Source organism: Amblyomma maculatum, chromosome 3 (assembly GCF_055883805.1).
Source record: "Amblyomma maculatum isolate TAMU_Amacu chromosome 3, ASM5588380v1, whole genome shotgun sequence".
Lineage (NCBI taxonomy): Eukaryota > Metazoa > Arthropoda > Arachnida > Ixodida > Ixodidae > Amblyomma > Amblyomma maculatum.
In genome coordinates this window covers 176,379,694-176,400,607 of record NC_139346.1, presented here as the reverse complement: position 1 = coordinate 176,400,607, position 20,914 = coordinate 176,379,694, and the positions used below count along the sequence as shown (strand labels likewise).

Below are 20,914 nucleotides of genomic sequence, written 5' to 3'. Positions count from 1 at the left end.
ACATACTAGTTGTCTCTTCGTAGCCTGACGCTATTGCGAGCTATCAGCATTTTGCAGTCAGGAATGAAAGAACAGTTTCAGCAGCCTTAATTTATACCTGCAGAATGATGGCGGTATACTGCTGAAAATAAAAGCATTCGGAGTTCTGAGGTTCTAGCTGAAGTATGAAGAGTTCTCTAATATTATAATGACAATTATGTGGTTGGCTGTAAAATTAACAAAATAAAAAATTTGAAGGGCTCAACGCTGCTGAACCGAATATTGAGTGAAAGTATTAGCTGCGAGTGAGCGAGCGTTCTTCTTCTTCTTCTTCTGTTAGGCGCAGCGCCGACTCGGGACCACGGACACGGACGCGAGATTCCGTTCTCTAAACGGCAGGGTCCTCTGAGTGGCGTCATCTGGCGACAGATTGCGTAAATATTATAAAAATGAATAACAGCGCATTTAAAGCCTGACGTACTCGTTCCTTCAATGGCGCAATGGATTGGCACTAGTTTTCTTAGCGCTGAGCGAATAAAACATCTGTTCGAATCCTTTAAGTGTAACGTTCTCCTGATTTTGTTCTAGACGCAACGTTAAAATAAGGTACCAAGATCTTTCCGGGGGGCTGTTCCCCTTTAGGTAGCATTATGTGATGTTTTTAATTCTTAATAGCCGCAAAATCTATTCATAAAGAGAACCACGAGGTGACGGGATGACAACGGTAAAACTATACAATTAGTTTCACCGTAATCATTTCCTGCCTTCAGTGGGTGTATGTTTCCTTTAGGTTACGTTCAGAGATACCTCTCAGTAACAATCGCCGTTTAACCCTCTCAGAGGCAACCAGTGAGGAGAAAGAAGTTGCGGGGTCCTACCGTTGAGGAGACGGAATTACGCGACATGGACACAGACATGACACACAGAGACTAGCAGTATTGCTTTTGCAATAACAATAGTAAAACGTAGCTTTTCGGTGCAGATGTAAGATTTAGCTGTTTCTAGCGGGTTTTGCAGCGCCCTGTTTTGGGTTTTCTCATTTTTACATGGCAAAACAGGTTTGCACCTCCCGCCACAACAGGGGGAGTTGCCACTACCCCACTGCTCTGCTTCTGACGCCAGTTCTAGCCGGTGTCAGAAGCAGAGCCCAATGACACGCCAAATGATTGTCAGCCCAATGACACCGCGGTTCTAGCCCGGTCGCAACGGCCGCCTTTCAATAAAGGTGAAACGGGAAAAACGCTTGAGTGCTGTCCTGACCTTACCAACTATATAACCAAAGGTGGTAGAAAGCATCCCGTAACCATTCACTACAAGAAACTTGTTTGTCTCCTTCCATCACCACATTTCCCTAACACCGATTTCCACCTTTCTCAATGAACGAATCAACTGCGTTATCATGCTTGCTCACAATTAGTTCTGCGGCAGCAAGAGTTTCGGTGCAGAGACGATAACCACTTGAGAGCCAAGAAAGTGCTGACAGCGTCTTCAGTTGTTCATAATAGTCGTTTTATAAATTATAGAGCATCAGAAAGACTACAGCCGCTATTGAACGCGGATTTTGCATTTAAAGTTTTAAACAATGACAGCTTGCTGTTCTCAGAGGGATATTACTATTTGTACCTCAAATCTAAACATCATCGCTTCATCTGGCTATTCGCAGCAGCAACTATTCATCTGAGCTGTGAAAGGTCTAAAGATATGAAAATGGAGTCATCAAAACAGCTGCCAGCAGGCTTATTATAGAATGCAAAAATTGGATCTCCCTATGTGACAAAAAAAGCGCAATTTTGCCAGCATAGGAAATTTTAGACGTTTTTACTTGGGCGATATCTGAGAGCCCAAGCATGAATCCTTTGAATGTATATTCCACTTCCAGCGCCATGCCAGATTCTTTTTCAACAGTGCTTCGTCCAGTATTGACAGACTATAAGTCACGTGCAAGGAATGCATTTAGGACATTCTGCATTTATGACCGTATTATCTGCCATACGGTCGACATGATTTTCACAAGCAACAGCCACTGGTTCTCTTTCTGTGGCCTCTGGCTGGAAACTTCTGTTTAGAGACTGTATAGAAGTGTGGACTAAGTTGACGACATGTAGAAAAAGCAATAAATGTAAAGCAAACACAGATCAAGACATGCATGCCTGTCTTTTTCGCTTGGGGGTTTCGTTCACTACGAAACCAGCAGGCGACAGCGCGAACGCCAAACGAACACCACTCGCCACCGCAGAAGTAGGCGAAGAAAGAGAAGTGGTTTCGTCGCGTTCCTAGCTGCAGTGGAGAGTGTATCTCGTAGAAAGGAGATCTTATATTTCCCTGGCGATTCCAAAGGTCGCAGAAAAGACCGCGCGTTCATTTTGACACCAGGTGATGACAGAATCGCTAGTCGCCAGGCTCAGTCGCGGAAGGCCTGGCCTCCGTCCCCAGCTGCATGCCAAGGGCGGGGAGTAGGGATAACCGACATCGGTGGAAATAATGTATTAATCACCATCATCGTCGGCACAATCAATGCACTTCATTTAAAAAAGTACCAGGAGCGAATTTGTTCGTTCAGCAAGGCCATTGTCCATAATATTCTGTCCTCCTTAGGGTGATACCACATGGCAAATGACTCTCATTTGTACAGTGGCCCCAAACTGGCCGAGGTCATATTGCAGAGTCGAAAAGCATCACTCTACGGAAACTGAATTAATGCAGTTGCCTTGCATTATCGGAGCCAAAAGCGTAAAAATGACTTTTGAGAAGGTAATTGGCGCCTTGCTCAGTACAAGTTGAATCCACAGGAAGCCAACGTGAACCAAAAGATGTTCAGCCTACAAAGCAATTCGTGAACGAAATCGGTTGCATTCCCCAGTATGCATAATATTTTGAGGTATTTGGGTACATTACGGAGGATTGGGTTGAATAGAGCATACGAAAAGGAAATTCTCAGCTAACAGAATGTCACATATCAACCAGATTAGTTATGCTGCAAGGAAAATAACTATTCACTAGAATGTTGTGTATGACACAGCTGATCTGCAGTTCACAACCTGCACACATCGAGAAGCCTTTGTGTAGTTGTATATATAAACGGGCTTGAGGTGTAGAGTAGGTAAAAAAGCACCAATCCCCAAATTACAATCTATTATAGATTTCTCTACCAAACTGCTCCATGTTTATTATCCTGTGAGAGATGCAACATACATAGAATGTATGCATCGTGTGTATAAAAAAAAGACGCACATTAGATCCTGCAGATAACGCTTAGATATAGGCTACAGAAGTGTTGAACACACCTAAAAATTGCTTCGGCACACGGTAGTTCATTGATTATTTTTCGGCAAAGAAGATATTCGGGCGTTGAACCACCAATATTTTTCTACATAGCCTCAACACGAAAAACATAATATTGCGAAGGCCCAACTCCAGTACGGTGGCAACTTTTCCGTTGAAATTTAACTCTGCCTCAGCCTTCTGCCCGACCCACCCTGCATGATCCTAACACTAATTCAGGATGACTTATTGATTCAGCTCAACAGAAGAGCAACATAACCTCAGCAGTATTTTTGCAGTGAGGCATTGATAGAAACAGACATAAACAATTGGATGAAAGAGATTATGAAGCACCGGTGACCTTCGATTGTGGGCAAGCGTGCCTTACGACAACGTCATTAAACTGGGAAGGCGAAGTGAGCTGAGTCTTGCGTAAACCGCAAACGCAGATGCTGCGTTTATTACCTTTTGATAAAAAAATTCATTTTGCCTGCACACCTATCGATTACCGGATGCACATTTTATTATTTCTATATAAGTAGAGAGGATGGTAACTCGGACGTCCGGGTGGCCTTGAGCCCCTGCGATCTCCGCCGAACAGGACACCACCACCGCTTGAACTTTAGGACTAGACCTAAGCATCAGTGCCTCCCACTGATCCGTCTTATCAACATTACAGCGTGTTGTTGATATTTGTGCAAATGCCAAAAGGATTTTGGTCAAGTGTGCAGCTTCTCTGCAAAGCTTACTTTCACAAGGTGTAGAGATCAAGATATATGTAGGAGTATAGTGGGGCGTATGTTCTCCTCAATAAATATGTTGATATATTGGCGACCTTGTACTTTGCCCCCTTACGTGTTTGTTTCTGCCTGATCCTGAGTTCTGAGACGGCACACGTGCCGTCTTTCTGCTGGCGAGGTCACGACATGTTTCGCAATTTTTATCCCATGGAGAAAATTTATCGTCATCCTTTTTTTCCCCAATTTACACCTGTTCTTAGGTTTTGCTAAAACTAGCTTTGTTGTTTTGTTTTCAAATCGATTAGTTTCTCCACGCACACGCACAAATTAAGAAATGAATGCTATATTTTCCCTTGACTGCGAATAACTAACACCAAAGATAAAATCTACGAAGCTCGAAGGTAATGCGGTGAGTAATTTGTGTAAGCAATGGCGCTGCGCTTGTAACCAGATATTAGATAATGCTAACGAAAAGAAGGCAATTTCTTTAACAGTGTAGATCACAGATTGAAGGCTTGCGCACATTCCTGTGCAAGTAACTGCTGAGTCCAATTGCTCACTCGTCTTCGAAGTGATATATACAGTTTGCTCAAGAGATATCAAAATTACGCATCGTTTGGTGATGGCTGTATGAAAATATTCTAAATAAACTATTTTAGTTCGTAGCACTTTGCGCTCATTACTAAATTGTCGAGCTTCAAACAAATAAGTGCCCCATTGTTTCTTTATAAGCAACCTTTTCAATCTAGTTTATTGCCCATATCTTTGTATGATAATAAATAAATAAAGGATGAGAGGGGAACATGGGATACAATAAATAAATATTTGGTGTGTCAGCCCCAGCATTATGCCTCTCTTGGAATCCACTTCCTCCTTCAAATATGCCACCTACTTGTTATACAGTTATTACACGAATGCCACATTAACGCATTAATATTAAAGAGCCTGCTCTCAGAATAATCCGGGGCCGGTGGTAACGCCATCGGCGTTGTGAGCTAAACTTCTTTATCGTGCATGTAGCAGGTAACGCATCCGTGGGGCTGTGTGACAGCGCGACTACATGAGCTGGCCGAGTAGCAACGCGCGTGAACTCCGGCTGCTCCTTTGAGAGGGAAAAGTGTGGACAGATTTAAGCCTCTGGGTTCCTTGAGACCCGCTTTAGGCACGGCACGATACTAGTAGGCCCCGCTTAATGATGGTTTGTGATTGTGTTTTTTTAGTACAAAACCGCAGGGGTTGACATACTGCCTTAGATGTGATTTCCTTTTGGAGCATCCGCTGACCATATGTGCCTTCCTCTTATTGCGAAGTTCAGAAGTAACCTTTCTTTTTCTTGTTTTTGAGAAGCCTGTCTAGGCTTTGATGACTACCGAAAATCAAACCTTTTACATCAAAGACAATTAATTCATTTCTCATTGTGAGTGCTAATTTTCGCTATCCATCGTATTACTGTTTGCAAAAGAACATGTCATTTTTCCGAAGCAGCTCGAGTGGCTGCTTTGCACTTTAATACTATCCCAATCATCCTGTCGCCAAAAATGTCGGCACTCGTTCGCGCTGGCTACATTTAATGCCGCTAAAGTGCACGCAACCGTGGATGGAGCTTCGCAAAGAAAAATAATAATTATACTGATTATCTGTATTGCCATATTAATGTAATTATTACTCTTTGAATAGATAGACCACGATGCGCGTTAAGAGAATGGTTAAGTCTAATGATTAGTCCACTGTTTGTGTTACTGATATTCATCCCACTGTCAGATTTGATGAGAGTGCTAATGGCCTTGATCGAGTAACTTTTATCAACCACTTTTTTTTACATTCTCTTTGTTTATGTATTGTACAGAAGTTCGTGCACTTTTCTCATTCTACTTTCATTCTACTTACGACGATGATTTCATAACTTGCGATATGCGTGTCCGCCATAGCTTCATTGGGCAGGTGCCACTTCTTGAACCTCCGTAGTTGTAAATTCGCAATGCGTTTTGAGTTATGATTTGCGGTTGAGGCGCAACATGGCCTCTCTGCGTATCCTGTTGCTCTGACTTTTATAAAATATTGATGGGGTTCACCTCAATATGAGTAGCCAAATCGACCACACAAATTGTGCACAAACCCGAATCGAGGTTCTCGCCGCCTATGCACTGGCTGCAAACTGTAAGGTGTGATCGGCGATTCGGCGCGTCTTCTTGGCGTCTTCCGAATCTCGCTCCATATGACCGGCATATTCTTGTTGTCTCTTTTCTCTATATTCCATTTTTCGTATTCTTTCCTTCTTCTGTGGCTCGGAAAATTAGTTGCCATGGTTACGGCGTATGCGGAGTAGTGACTAGCGACGCTTACCTGAAATGCGCTGATGACTAGCCTGATATACCTTTCGCTACAAAAGGATGATATATTTGTATTCCCCATTTTCTACTGCAGCAGGATGACAGTGTACCGTTCATATAACTAATATTTCGGATAATTTGCTGTGTTCGGTGCTCGTTTCAGCCATGTCATCATCTGAAATAAAAACCCTCCGCATATGGTAATATGATATACTAAGTCAGCGTGATGTTTTGCAATTTTTGAATGAAAACCTAAACGTCTTTCTCAGCTGTTACTGATGTCGCAGCCACCGTTCTGGTATTAAGCCGGTATGAGTAACTCCCATTTATAGCCGATGGCAGCGTAACCTATAGGTCAACAAAAGAGGCTAAAAGCCTCCTTCGAGAAAGTGCAATACATACGTGTTATTATCGAGGCTGTTGTGTCGATGTATAAAAGGCTAATTAAGTGCAACTGCGGCTCACTGATTCGTACCAATAAAAAAAGCAAAACGTCAGGCTGTAGTTGCACAAATGAGAAGCAATATCAACTATATTTTATAGTATGTTATGAATATGAGCTTATTTAGACGGGGGAGCAAAGGTGCCGCTTTCATCGTAGTAGTCATCAGGAATGTTCCACTTATAGCATTGGCCGGTCGTCTGGTTGGCGATAAGGGCACAAAAGCAACCATCTGAGCAAGAGATGTTCAGGGATGGGTTACACTGAAAGAAGGCAAGATATTAAAAATGTGAATATAAACCTAAATTAACTGCTGCCTTTAGAACAATTATATTTAGCTGCGCATGAAAATTCTTAGAGATCGTCTTAAATAATCTCGAACAATTCTGACATCTACAGGCAGAGTCTTACACTCCAGTACTATTCTGCTTTCTTTCACTAGTAAATACACGAAGCGAACTGTTCGAGACATGTCAATAGCGAATATTCACACCATGATTCATTTTCGCTGGAATGATTGCAGTATCAGTCATATGCGAGATGAAATAAACTTTTTTTTTCAGCGTGGTGGCTTATTGGGCTTATTGGTGCATGGTTGACAAACAAGAAAAAAGAAGCACTGATACAGCGCCGGGAAACATGACCGTTTGGGCATCCACTCGATTGCGGGAAAGCGTTGTCTCGAGACTCTAAGTAGGACGACCAAAGGTAAAATAGGTAAAATTGTCCACCGGAGTTCTGAGATGTAGTACGCATATAAATGGCAATCTGCGAACCTCGCTTTACCTTTTCGGGGCAAACACAATTTCGAAAGCTTCAGCCTTGAAATGTAGCCGGACGAGTACACATGAATCATGGTCTGCTTTATAACGGGGTATTCGTTCATTCTGTCCGGCGTCTCGTAGCACGCCGAATTTTGGACTGGAAGTGGGACAATCCAGGGAAGGACTTAACCGAATAGGCATTCTATTCGTAACCACAAATGTCCCACACAGGCCCATCTTGAGTCATTTTGTTATCATCTAACGATTAACCTTGTATATAATTTCTTCAATTCGCTTGCATGCTGACACGTCATTATTCTACAATCACTAAACTTTCATAATAAAACATTTTACAGACTTATTTTAAATATGTGCTAGAAAGGAGTGACATTGTTAAATGACCCGCATTTGTATTAAATGAGAGTTAATCTCTTTCGCTCAAAGTTTCATGCATTTTCTTTCAACTGATACGATAAAGAATCATACTCAGAACGCCTGCCATCATAGTTTTGTGCACCTGAGAGCCAGACTGTGAAATGGTGTCTCGTAGAACGAGCACAATGGAATGAATTCCTCGGCTAACGGACATACGGAATTCTTGAATGTCCAAATACGCATAGGCTGAAGCATTTCAATTCACTAGGCATAAGTGCCTCATAGGACCTATACACGAAAATGTATCACCTATCTGTGATTCCCACTGAGACTTACTAGAGCCTATTCTCGTGAAACTAATCTTCCGGTATATGGTACTTCCGCTTATTCATGCGGCGTATGGCTATCATGCTTCCAATAAAATAGTACTGCGTCATTTCATTCCTGTCGTCGATGCATGGCTGACCGGTGCCTTTCGCACGAAATTTAGGCTCATGCGAGCCCCTCTTACGGTTCCTTTTTCACGTGCAAGCGCTGTATTTGCAGATGCGCGTACACACTTTAAATGCGAATTGTCACACCTATTTTTAAGGCGAAGCTTAAGTGTACGCCTTATATTATTTACCTTATGAAAGAAATGTACTAACAGTTTGGTTGCAGTATTTAATAAGCGAGTCTGAACCTTCAGTAGTATCCTTGAGAGATTCCGTATTTGTATTTCTGGAAAAATAAAACAAAGGCACGTTCATTATATCTGGATAGGATTAAATTAACGCGGTTTTTTTTTTTTTAAGTGCTGCATATGGCTTTAGAATACTTCTTTTCCAAAATAGAATTACTCGCATTTTCTGCATTTAGCTGTCTAGAACATAGTAAATGAATATATAATATAATGCACAATCGCGCTACCCCTTTTTAAAATATCGTATTGTGAGGCATACTTTAAATATTTATTTTTTCAGTTATGTCTTTATTTTCGGACTGCAATCTGCTTTGGGGGAGAATATTTCGTTTCTTTATTTCGGGGTTATTTTAATAATTATGTGCAAATGAAGTGAAAGAAAATGTTTATTACAGTTCCTAATTGCGACGTAATTTAAATCGTACAACATATCTGGATATGATCGAATACCTTAGGGGAATCCCTCAAGGGGAGCAGATTTGCAATAAGGGAATAATTACTCATTGACATTCACCCAAGCGCAGCCATATGGCTACAAAGGAAAGCCAAACAGCTTTTTCGGAAACTTTATTTAAACTGTATTTAAAGAAAAATTCTTTCATTTAATTCTCTTTCGTAGATGAAGAAAATTACTTTAACTACGAAGTTTCTGAGAAAGCTGTTTCGCTTTCCTTTGTAGCCGTATGGCTCCGCTTGTGTTCAAGTATTACATTTTCGGACATGTCCAAACAACCAAAAATTTACTGGATTCCACACCTGCATACATAGTTCTTGTAGCTCTTACTGGAGGAGGACTTGTGCAATGCTCTTGGAAGCTGCTCCTAAATCGCCGGATGTCCATTTTTGTGTTCAGGACACCACTTCTGGCCACTTGGGATTTATCCGACCCCTTCACGGGACACAGGAAAGATTTTAGCGGCCAAAACTACGTCGTCATTCTACACTATGCAGCCAGTTGTGTGCAGTGCCACCATTACAAGCTCTCTACATCACACCTGCTGGGGACGCTGCCACCTGTCGCACCTCCGACCGCACCTTTTGAGCAAGTGGACATCGCCCTCTTGGGCCCTTTTCTGGGGTCTTCCAACAGTAACCGATGGATCACTGTGTGTGTCGACCACCTCTCCCGATACTCTGCGACAGGTGCAGTACCGTCAGCCACTGCTTCCGATGTGTCCAAATTTCTTCTGGGGTTTGTCGTTCTTCGATACGGTTCACCTCGAGTTCTAATAGATTACCGTGGACGGCACTTTACTGCTGGTGCTATTGAAGAACTCCTTCGCCTCTGTGCATGTGACTTCCGTCATTCAGCGTCGTACCATCCTCAAACGAATGACCACGTTGAACGCACCAACCGTACTCTCACCCCTATGCAGGCAATGTACGTGGCTTCCCACCATAAAAATTGGGTTGATATTTTCCCTTTTATCGCGTACGCATATAATACCGCGAAACATGAGACTACCAGCTACAGCCCGTTCTAGAACAAAACGGAGGGCTGCGGAAGATGCGTCTGCGTTGCATTTGGGCGCTCGTCGGCTTTTGCGTTTCAAAGGGCCTTCTTCCTCTGGGGAAGAAAACCTTTCGTTTGTGCAAGAAGCGATACAATGTCGAAGCTGCACGTGGGCAGCCTTCCTGAAGGTTGCGATGCGGCCTCGCTGGAGGCGCTGTTCGCCAAGTACGGCAAGGTGGAGGAGTGCGACATCGTTAAGAACTACGCTTTCGTGCACATGAGCTCGGAGGACGAGTCCAAGGTGGCCATCGACGCCCTGCACAACTCCGAGTTTATGGGTGGCAAAATCACCGTGGAGGCGTCCCACAGCAAGGTTCGGCCCAAGCCTGGCATGGGCGGACGGGGCCAGTGCTACCGCTGTGGCCGCCAGGGCCACTGGTCCAAAGAGTGCCCCCGAAACCCAAACGCCCGCTTTGGTGCGGCTGTGTTTATGCTTCCGCCTGGTGGAGGTGGACCCCTTGCACGCTACTCCGGTGTCGGTGGTGGGCCCGATCGTCTGGGCAACGGCTCAGGTGGTCCTGACCGGTTTTTGGACAGGGGCGGCGCCTACGGCGACAGGGGCTTTGGGGCTGCGCCCGGCTATGACGACCGCATGCGACCCTATCCTGACCCGTATGAGCGCCGGGCTGCTCCTCCACCGCCCCCGTCGGCTGCTCGCAACGAATTCTACTTCTACTTCCCGTTCTACTTCCTCTACGCTCGCGTTCCCCGCAACTGTCTGGATACCCTCCTACATTTCACAATCCGTGACGACCTTTCTATCGCCGCTACTCTGTCGAGCTGAAGAAGCCCGCTGCCTTCCTTGTTTTCGCATCACTGACACACAGGCTCGCTCCAAGGCTCGTTACGACAAACGACGCCCGCTAGTCTACTATGCACCTGGCGACTTAATGTAGCTGTAGACGCCCCTGCGCAAGCGGCGTGGGTCATCCTAAAAGCTTCTGTGGCACTATACTGGCCCTTTCGTTATCTTGGATAATCTGACTGACTTGAACCATCTCATATCACGCCGCACTTAAAGCGGGTGATACTCACAAAAGACACAAAAGACAACTGGTCCATGTCGCTCGGCTCAAAACGTTTCATCCCAGATAGCCTGTTTCACTCGCCCTGAGTGCCTTCTTCTGCGAGGGGGAAAGAGTAACGTGCTAAGTTTCGGAAGGGAAAAGGAGAAGAAATAGATGGAAGAAAAAGGAAGAAGCGGTAGCTGGTTGAACCTTATACTCGGTTTCCCCAACTGAGAATAAACATAGGTAACAGTATAATTCATTAGAAGTCATTTTAGTCATTACAATCTCTACAAATGTCAAATACATCCTCTACTATTCACTAACTATCCCTATCAATCATTGTTCTTCCTTAAATCTTTGTTCATGCAGCGGAATTTTCCTCATGACGCATCCGGCGGTGAGTTTCTGCCTATGCACCATCAGCCTAGAAACGATTTAACATTAAGAACGATAAGGTTATGTTTCATCCGCTTAGACACTTACATTTGTCGCGTCCGCGAGTCTCACTCCGCAGCACAAACATTGCATATTTCTGTATCTGATATTGGAATTCAGAAGGCTATATTAAATTGAGGCCGAAAAAAAATAACCAACTGGCAAGGAATACCATACAAACTATTTGTTTCCTTTTCTACAACGTTATCTAAGCTCAGATATATAGGTCCCGCATAGAGGGCTCCCTTTCGTGAAGAGCAAAATTATCCGAAATTATTCAGTCTTGTGAGAAAAAAGTACTTACGCTATCTGTAGTATGGCAAGAGCAAGAAACGCTGAGCGGATGTAAGAGGGCATCGTTCAAGACTCTGGGACAGCAGGTAGTGTTTGCAGCTCCAAAACTGCTACGCCACGTTTATATATTTTTGCCATAAAAAACCACAACTACATCGTGGGCACGAATTTCTTCACTGGCTGCACTGAGGCTATGCCGTGCGCCATTGCACACGTCAAAGCGTCAAAACACCCGCCTCGTGGTTGAGTCTATTTTCACAACACCCACAAGCCTTCAGCTCACTATCAGTCGGCTGGGGCGTTGATTCTCCCATGCTATTTTCTGTTACTAATTGCTCATCTGCTCATGTTGGCGCCAAGAATAACTCCTTTCTGACTTTCTCCGCACACCATGGTCGATGAGGGATTTTGTTGTTCGGTTGCTAATAAAAAGGTCAATGATTTCGACAGTAGCTGTTACCTCCATATATCGACGTAAACAGAGCGAAAAAATAAAGAAACACACGCGAGCGGTACGATGTAAGTGGCCGTTGAAGAACCCAAGCTAGTCTAAACCATTCCTACCTTCCAGCTTAGACGTCCACATATCGCATGCGTCACTTAGAGGGTTAAACTCCAAACTTTGGGAACTCTTCGTTTTTTTTTTTTTAACTACACCATTTTCAGCAACTATTGCCACAATTGTATGACATCTCCCAGGGAAACGAACAAGTACTCCGTACAGCTTTCCAGCTCTGAAATGAATACACGCATGAAGGTAACTACAGTATGCCGCTGCTACACATTTCTTTTGTTTGAAAGGGAATTAATCCACATTACTGCGATTCCTGCTTCTGAATACGAATGATTGTATATTAGTAAACAACTCCGTTTAAGCAAAGTACTTTGCCATTGAGGAGCTTGGAAAAAACGTTCCAACGTTTTGTTTCTGAGAAGGGTCGCTCAGATACCCTGCACAAACCATTCCTGCTGCCTGATCTCATAGGATAAAACACAGTTGTTTATGTAGCTGCAGTGCTCCGCTTGGCTGTTTGCTGAGCAATTGCTACTCTTTTTCTTGATATCAACTCACTGTCAACGAAGTCCAAGACCAATACCGTTTTTAAATATCCTACTTTCGGATTTGCTGTGATGGGAAAATATGTTACTCTAAAACATGCCGACACTCTCTAACCCACATGTTAACGATATTCGCTTCGCTTCATATAGCTACAGATATGCACATGTCGTGCACCTCTCGATGACTTCCCGACCGCACACTACTGACGACATACCGATACCCAGCCTTATATACACACGCAAAGGCTGATAATTTTGAGGAAGCCTCCTTTAATTTCGGACACTCGCAAAGCCGTGCATAACCGGTCACATATCAACAGTTGTTTGTTATGGCTATGGAAGGCTCGAATAGCCTAAACGTTTTTTGCCACAAGCGTGATTCTTTAATTTCTATTCCTATAGCGAATGTTCTATTTTTCTAGTTCTCCACATGAGCGGAACGTTAACCGCAGCATCAAATTTCACAGTACCGTGATTCTTTTCCCGGCGCCGCTGCACGACCTATTGGTCAGCATATGGGTCACGTGGTGCACCGATGCCTGCTTTCGCCATCAAGCTTCCAAACAGTGACCGCGTGGACGCCTTTCACCGCAGCGCGTGTGCGGAGATTGCTGCATTTTGTGTCCGGGTTTTGTTGCTCGGGTTTTTTTTTCTTCTAGGGTGTAATTAGCGGCAGACTTCTAACCTACAGCGCCTTCGGCGGCAGCAACCTGCATGTGTCCGGAAAGATGTTTAAGGCGAAAGCCTTTTTTAGGCTAGGTCGTTGTCACCCGTTAATAATTAGGGGGTATTATTAACGATGCGCCCTTAACGGTGCGCACACTCCCAGACACCCTATAAGAGTGAGTGGGGGTAGCTGTTCCGGTCACAAAGGAGATGCCCTCGACCTGCGTGGCAAGCTCAGCCGGAATTCGACTACCTTGTAGTGACAGAAAGGGGTGGCCGTTTGGTGCCCAGCTGTCGCCGGTTCAAACCAGAGTAAGGATCGGAGTCAAAAGTAACAAACAAAACACAATTTATGCACAGCAAGAGACGATACAAAGGAATACACAAAATCACTTGAAATGCACAGACGAGAGGTTCACAAAATAACAGACGCTAAGCATGCAATTGCAGAATGATTCAATACCACAGAGGCTTTACAACAGATCAAACTCGAGAGAGTTACATAAACAAACACCAAATTGTTCACCGGGCACTGTTGCAGTCCGTCGCCTCAAGAGAAGATGTGGCCGCCATACAAGAGGAGCGCCGCTCCCTTGCCAGTCCGTGGGCTTGCCAGCAGCGGGTGATCCCCGGGAGTCCCAGCCGAAGCACTGGCGAACACGCCGCAACCACTGACTGACTGACTGTCTGTTCGCACGTGTCAAAGCCAGCGCGCACACACACTTAGCTTCGCTGGTTATAGCGCTCTCTCCTCCTCCCGTCAAGCCGCGAGTCGTCATTGGCCAGGTCCCATAGAAAATTCTCGATTTTTCTGGCGTATTCTAGGCTGATGAGTCCGCGTCATCGCCGGATGATGAGAAAGAGGGCGACGGCGACGCGTACAATGCTACGCGCTCTCTCGCGCGGGGAAGGAGGTTTTTCTCGAGCTTTCCACGCGACGCCGCGCGGGCCTCGTGCCGTGCCGGCTTGATGAAAATGTGAGCCGATTTCGTGACAGTCGTTTGACGATAATATGCGCGTGATCTGTGCACTAATGTATCGCTCGCAAACAGCAGACGTGTGAGAAAGGAGATTAAGAATGAAAACGATTGATGGCGATAGGTAATAAATACAAGTTATAAATAAACATCGATATAGTTAATGATTAATAATGATGATAGATAATGAACTGTAATGAGCAGTATCACAAACCAGGACATTTAATGAGCACAACTGATTGGAAATGAGCAAAAATGCTTCGCGATGGGTGGTACGTACATTTAGTTGTCATCTGCATCGCCATTGAAAATCACTCAATGTGATCCTTACGATGGTAATCGAGGAAGGCAAGAAAGTGCGAGAGATTAAAATAACACGAAATTCACAGCAGAATAGCAAGGTGCCGGATGAATCGCTAGAGCTCTTTGGCAGGACTGGAATGATCTGCATGCAGACCGCCCCTCAGCCTTCCATACATGCTTACCGTCCATAGTTCGCAAATTCCACTGTTTTTAAAGTAGCTCTTCCAGGCAATACCCATGCTGCTTTCAAAACGTCCGCTGCATTTTACTTGAATATAGCCGCACCAGGGGCGCGCCTTCAGCAGTTGGAAGCTTCATGGCCACGCCGGTACTGGCTGCCAGCACGCGATAGTACCATTACGGTACTCTGCACCGAGAGATCCAAGAAAAAAAGCTTCATCCGCCTCATCAGGATGGGCACGCGGCATCGCATTTCGGGTAACAAAAATTGGAGGCTTATCAAGGTTAAGCCCAGTGGATGCGAAGCATATTAAGCAGCTGCCTCAGTGTGGATGGGGCTAAGTAACGGAGACGTGGTTTTAGGTTAATCGTCGTACTTTAGTCTTTGCAGCCCGACAAACACACTCTTATGGTCCGTAAATGCATGACTCTTGGTTTGCACGTCACTTATGCATACACGCCCGGCGCAAAGACGCTGGCGCGGTTGCGGGCACAGAGACTGACGCGACGGCGGGCGCGCCCGCTTCATCCCTGGCGTGACGTCACATATCACGTGATGCAGCGATGTGGCGGCGCCGCCGCCGCGTCGCGCGCGACGGCGCGAACCCAAGTGTGGAGGCCTCCGCCGGGCGACGTCCGACGGCGCGATATGAGGCCCCACCTGCAGCCGGTGTGACGTCACCACGTGACGTCACATCATGTGATCTCACTTCAAGGTCAATGGTGGCCACCGCCGGGAGGCGACCGACGGCGCGATATGAGGCCCCATCTGCAGCCGGTGTGACGTCATCACGTGACGTCATGTCATGTGACCCCACTTCAGGGTCAATGGTGGCCACCGCCGGGCGTCGCGCGAAGGCCCGAAACCTACGTTAATATGCTTCGCATATCACGTGATGCAGCGATGGTGGCGCCGCCGCCGCGTCGCGCGCGACGGCGCGAGCCGAAGCGTGGAGGCCTCCGCCGGGCGACGTTCGACGGCGCGATATGAGGCCCCATCTGCAGTCAGTGTGACGTCATCACGTGACGTCACATCATGTGATCTCGCTTCAAGGTCAATGGTGGCCACCTCCGGGAGGCGACCGACGGCGCGATATGAGGCCCCATCTGCAGCCGGTGTGACGTCATCACGTGACGTCACGTGACCCCACTTCAGGGTCAATGGTGGCCACCGCCGGGCGTCGCGCGAAGGCCCGAAACCTATGTTAATATGCTTCGCATAATACCATTATTTGGTTCACAGCAAAGTAAAGGCGCAGTACCTGTCACACTTGTTCCGTGGACACCTAATACTGTGTTGTAAGGATTGATTGATTTATAGGAAGGGAAAGGCGCGGTAACTGTCTCATTTGTTTTCTGTGGACACCTCAACCTCGCCGTAAGGGAACGGAGGTAGGCGGGAGTGAAAGTGGAAAGAGGAGCCGTAGTGGAGGGCTACGGAGTAATTTCGACCACCTGGGGATCTTTAACGTGCGCTGACATCGCACAGCACACGGACGCCTCTTCGTTTCGCCTCCATCGAAACGCAGCCGCCGAGGTCGGGTTCGAACCCAGGTACTCCGGCACAGTAGTCGGGCGTCTTACCACTGCACCACCTCGGCGGGGCTGTGTTGTAAGGAAAACGAGGATGGTGGAAGAGAAAGGGGAAAAATAGAAATAACAGCCATAGTGGAGGGGTAGGGAGATATTCGATCAGGTTGAGGAGCAGGAGTGGCTGCCCTAACTCAACGGGGATTTGAATGCCTACCCCTAGTGGTTGTAGTACAACAACAACTGCTGTAGGCCATCATTGCACCCGCCACCGCTTTGTTGTTGTTGCTGTTGTGGCTGTAGGAAGAAGGAAAAGAAAAATTTGGAGGACGCTTAAGCTTCGCCTTTAAGAATGGAACGCGATAGCATTATCGCGCCCAATTCGCACCATCTACTCATTTGCTTGTCGCGCTTTTGAGTGACACAAAGACGTAGTTCACATGATACAACACTCGTTAACTTGACCAAAGCATGACTGTTTGGCTATTACTTGTGCTGAAAGGTGACCCTAGGACGTAGAAGCGCTGCCAGCCACCTTGCCGAAACGCGCGGATCTCAAGTTGCTGTCGCAGTTCGTCGGCAACGCGATGAAGATCTCGGAGGCCATGCCCTGTCTATCTTATTCCGTGCGCCACACGCATGATGGCGCTACGTGCACGCCATACGAAGAGGAAGTACAGCGGAAAAGTAATCTGCCACTCGCTTAACTGCGTTCTGTAATTCTGTAATTTACATGCTCATAATTATTATTATACGCCACAATACACTTCTCTAAAGGACATTTTTGAGACAACATCGCAATCAATATACGGGCCTTTGTTCATTTCAAACCATCTAGCTGGCGTCGCCGAGTACGCGCGCTCCCATCTTCTGCACCTGTGGGACGCCCGCAGAGGCCTGGTGAAACATTGGCGCCACCAGCGCCACAACAGAACGCTCAAAAGCCGCATCGCAACCCTAACGCAAGCTGCAGAGGAGTATGCATGGAATCTTGCTCAATCAAATTTGGCTGTCGACACGGACCCCCTCCATCCCTATAATGGGCAGCCAAACGAGGAACTAGATGCGGAATTCACCGTCAAAGAAATACAGGCCGCCATCCTAGCCATGCGCAGAGGCACAGCTCCTGGGAAAGACGAGATCACGGTGGGACTCCTCGCCAATCTCCACGACGCAGCCCTCACGCAGCTCGCAAATTACATTAACAACTGTTGGCGCATAGGCCGGCTGCCAAACGAGTGGAAGACTGCGGAGGTGCACTTCATCCCCAAACCGGGCAAACCCATAAATATTAACAATCTACGGCCCATCTCTCTCACCTCCTGCGTAGGGAAAGTTATGGAGAAGGCGGTACACATCAGGCTCACCCGATATCTTGAAAAAAACGACTTGTACCCACACACCATGTTCGGATTCCGGCCTGGCCTATCCACCCAAAATATACCCCTCCAGCTTAAGGAAGAAGTCATAAACCCCCCTAAAAAGCCTTTCTTCAGGACAATTCTCGCTCTTGACCTCAAGGGGGCGTTTGATAACGTAAAGCACCACTATATTTTGGAAAATATGAGCCACATCAATTGTGGTGCAAGGACCTATGCATATGTAAAAGATTTCCTTCACAGTCGTACCGTCTACGCCGACCTCGGTCTGGCAGAACCCAGCCAAATACAGCTAGGCACACGCGGCACGCCACAGGGTGCTGTTCTATCACCCTTACTTTTCAATATTGCTTTAATCAAACTCCCAGCCCAGCTAAATCAGGTATCGCATCTACGGTGCGCCTTCTACGCGGGTGTCATCAATATTTGGACCACGGCCTATTCTACCGCGGAAATCGAAGACCACCTTCAAGAGGCCGTAACCATCGTGCAAGCCTACGCCGCTAACTGCGGCCTTACTTGCTCCCCCGAAATGTCGGAGTTGCTGGTACTACACAGCTCCCGCCAACGCAGACCCACTGTTGAAGTCAACCTCAATGGAAACCCAATACCACAGAAGAACACCATCAGGGTTCTAGGGCTTTACATCAACGACAAGGGCAGAAATGTGTACGCCCTCACTCGGCTCAAAAACACCAGTCTGCAGGTTGCGTGTATGATAGCCAGGGTCACTACCAACGACAGGGGCATGCTCGAACAAGACACCCTGCGCCTGGTTCAAGCATTCATCATTAATAGAATTGTGTATTCGACACCGTATCCGCACCTCAAAACGGGAGACTATAAGCATATCGACTTCATTATACGAAACGCAGTTAAAAAGGCGCTGGGCCTGCCCCAAAGCACTTCCACAGAACGTCTTTTGCAATTAGGGGTGCACAATACAGCCGAAGAACTTGCCGCCCAACGCGACACCCAGATAAATCGACTACCAGCAACGGCCAGACCGTTCTTATGGACCTTAACCTGACTAGCCCGCAAGGTCTCGTACAAAAACAGGCTATACCGCCCGGGTGGTCAGACTCGTTCATAGCCAATCCCCTACCCCGCAATATGCATCCTTTGTTCCACCAAGGGCGCCGGAAGGCGCGGGCCAAATACATCCAGGAAAAGTACGGGACGGACACTGAATTCTACTACGTAGACGCAGCGAAGCCAGAGGCGGGGTACACGGTAGCGGTTGTGATTCACCCACAACAACTGGTTGATGCCCTCACCATCTGCGATGACAATATAGAAATGGCGGAGGAGGTGGCCATTGCTTTAGCCGCCACGCATACCACCTGCGCCTATATAATAACAGACTCTATGGCTGCCTACCGCAAATACATCAAAGGGCGAATATGCCCCCAGGCTGCCAGAATATTGAAAAATTATGGACACCCCGAACAAGACAAATGCCTCGTCTGGACACCGGGACATCAAGGCGTGGAAGGGAACGAGTGCGCCCATGCCGCTGCCCGAGCACTCCTCCCCCGGGACTCGAGCCCTCCATCCTCCACACCGCCCTATTCCGGCCCTCTGGCGACGTATGCGGAGAGGTTACAGCACTGCAGACTCTCTCGCAGAAAATATCCACCCCCAGCCAAGGGGCTCTCCAAAGCGGAGGAAGTTAGATGGCGACGCCTACAGACAGGTACATATAACACACCAGCCCGTTTAAACACAATACACCCCGGGTTCTGCGACCCCAAATGTAAATATTGCGGGGAAAAGGCAGGCCTGCACCACATGGTGTGGACCTGCCCACACAATCCTCCAGATGATCCGAATGCAGTGCCAACAATTGAGGGGTGGGAGGCCGCCCTATACAGCTCTGGACTAGAAGCCCACAGGCCCTCGTGACACATGCGCGGGTAGCAGCGGCAGCCGCTGGAGTCCCGGAATAGGGACCCCACCTACACATCCCCCTCCCTTAAATATACTTAAAAAAGTTTTTCACTCACTCACTCATCTCGCACCCCGGAGGCCCACGTTCGATTTCAGAAGTCGGCGATATTTCCTACTCGTTTTATTTATTAATGCTTCTGGGATTTTTCGCTCACGGCCAACGCCGGACGACGCGGAACGGCGCCCGCCTACGACAAGACCGACTTTTCTGCGACAATGGGGCTGGGATAGGTGGGTCACCGCCGCTTGCGGCGGGGGCTAGCCTGCCACAGAATTTTTATCTGTTGTAGGCCGTCATTGCACCCGCCCCTATTTCGGTGGTGGACGAAGGCTGTTATTGCCGCGCACGTCTTTCTCTCCCTCTTCCGTTTCTTTCTTTATTTTCTCTTGTCTGCACGAGCCCCGCCGGGGTGGCTCAGTGGTAAGACGCCCGACTACTGTGCCGGTGCCCCCGGGTTCGAACCCGACCTCGGCGGCTGCGTTTCGATGGAGGCGAAACGAAGAGGCGTCCGTGTGCTGTGCGATGTCAGCGCACGTTAAAGATCCCCAGGTGGTCGAAATTACTCCGTAGCCCTCCACGGCGGCTCCTCTTTCTCTCTTTCCACTTTCACTCCTACCTTCCTTCCTTCCTTCCCTTACGGCGCGGTTGCGGTGTCCACAAAAAACAAGTCAGACAGTTACCGTGCCTTTCCCTTCCTATAAATAAATCAGTTTTTTTATTTTCTCTTGTCTGCACGAGGCAGCGGAGGTGGCTCAGCTACAGAGCCAGTAACAGGCCCGTGCATTTTCGTTTCCTTTTTCCTACAGCCACAACAACAACACGGGGCCCTTAAGGCTACCGCGTTAAAATGCATGGGGCTGCTACTGGCTCTATATCTGAGCCACGGCAGGAGGAGGTGGTGAAGTGTGGCTAATCGATGGGGCTGGGGCAGGTAGGTCACCGCCGCTTGCGGCGGGGGCTGGCCTGCCACCGAATTTTCATCTGTTGTAGGCCGTCATTGCACCCGCTACCGCTTCGATGGTGGACGATGGCCGTTGTTGCGGC

At 47.2% G+C, this 20,914-nt stretch overlaps 1 protein-coding gene across 1 annotated transcript; it reads left to right on the top strand.

Moving 5' to 3' along the window:
* The first annotated feature begins 10,071 nt into the window (after window positions 1-10,071).
* LOC146197035 (uncharacterized) lies at window positions 10,072-10,870 on the top strand. Its single transcript, XM_084597113.1, has one exon. The coding sequence runs from the start codon at window positions 10,181-10,183 to the stop codon at window positions 10,868-10,870; it is 690 nt and encodes a 229-aa protein (XP_084453239.1). The 5' UTR covers window positions 10,072-10,180.
* Window positions 10,871-20,914: the final 10,044 nt, after the last annotated feature.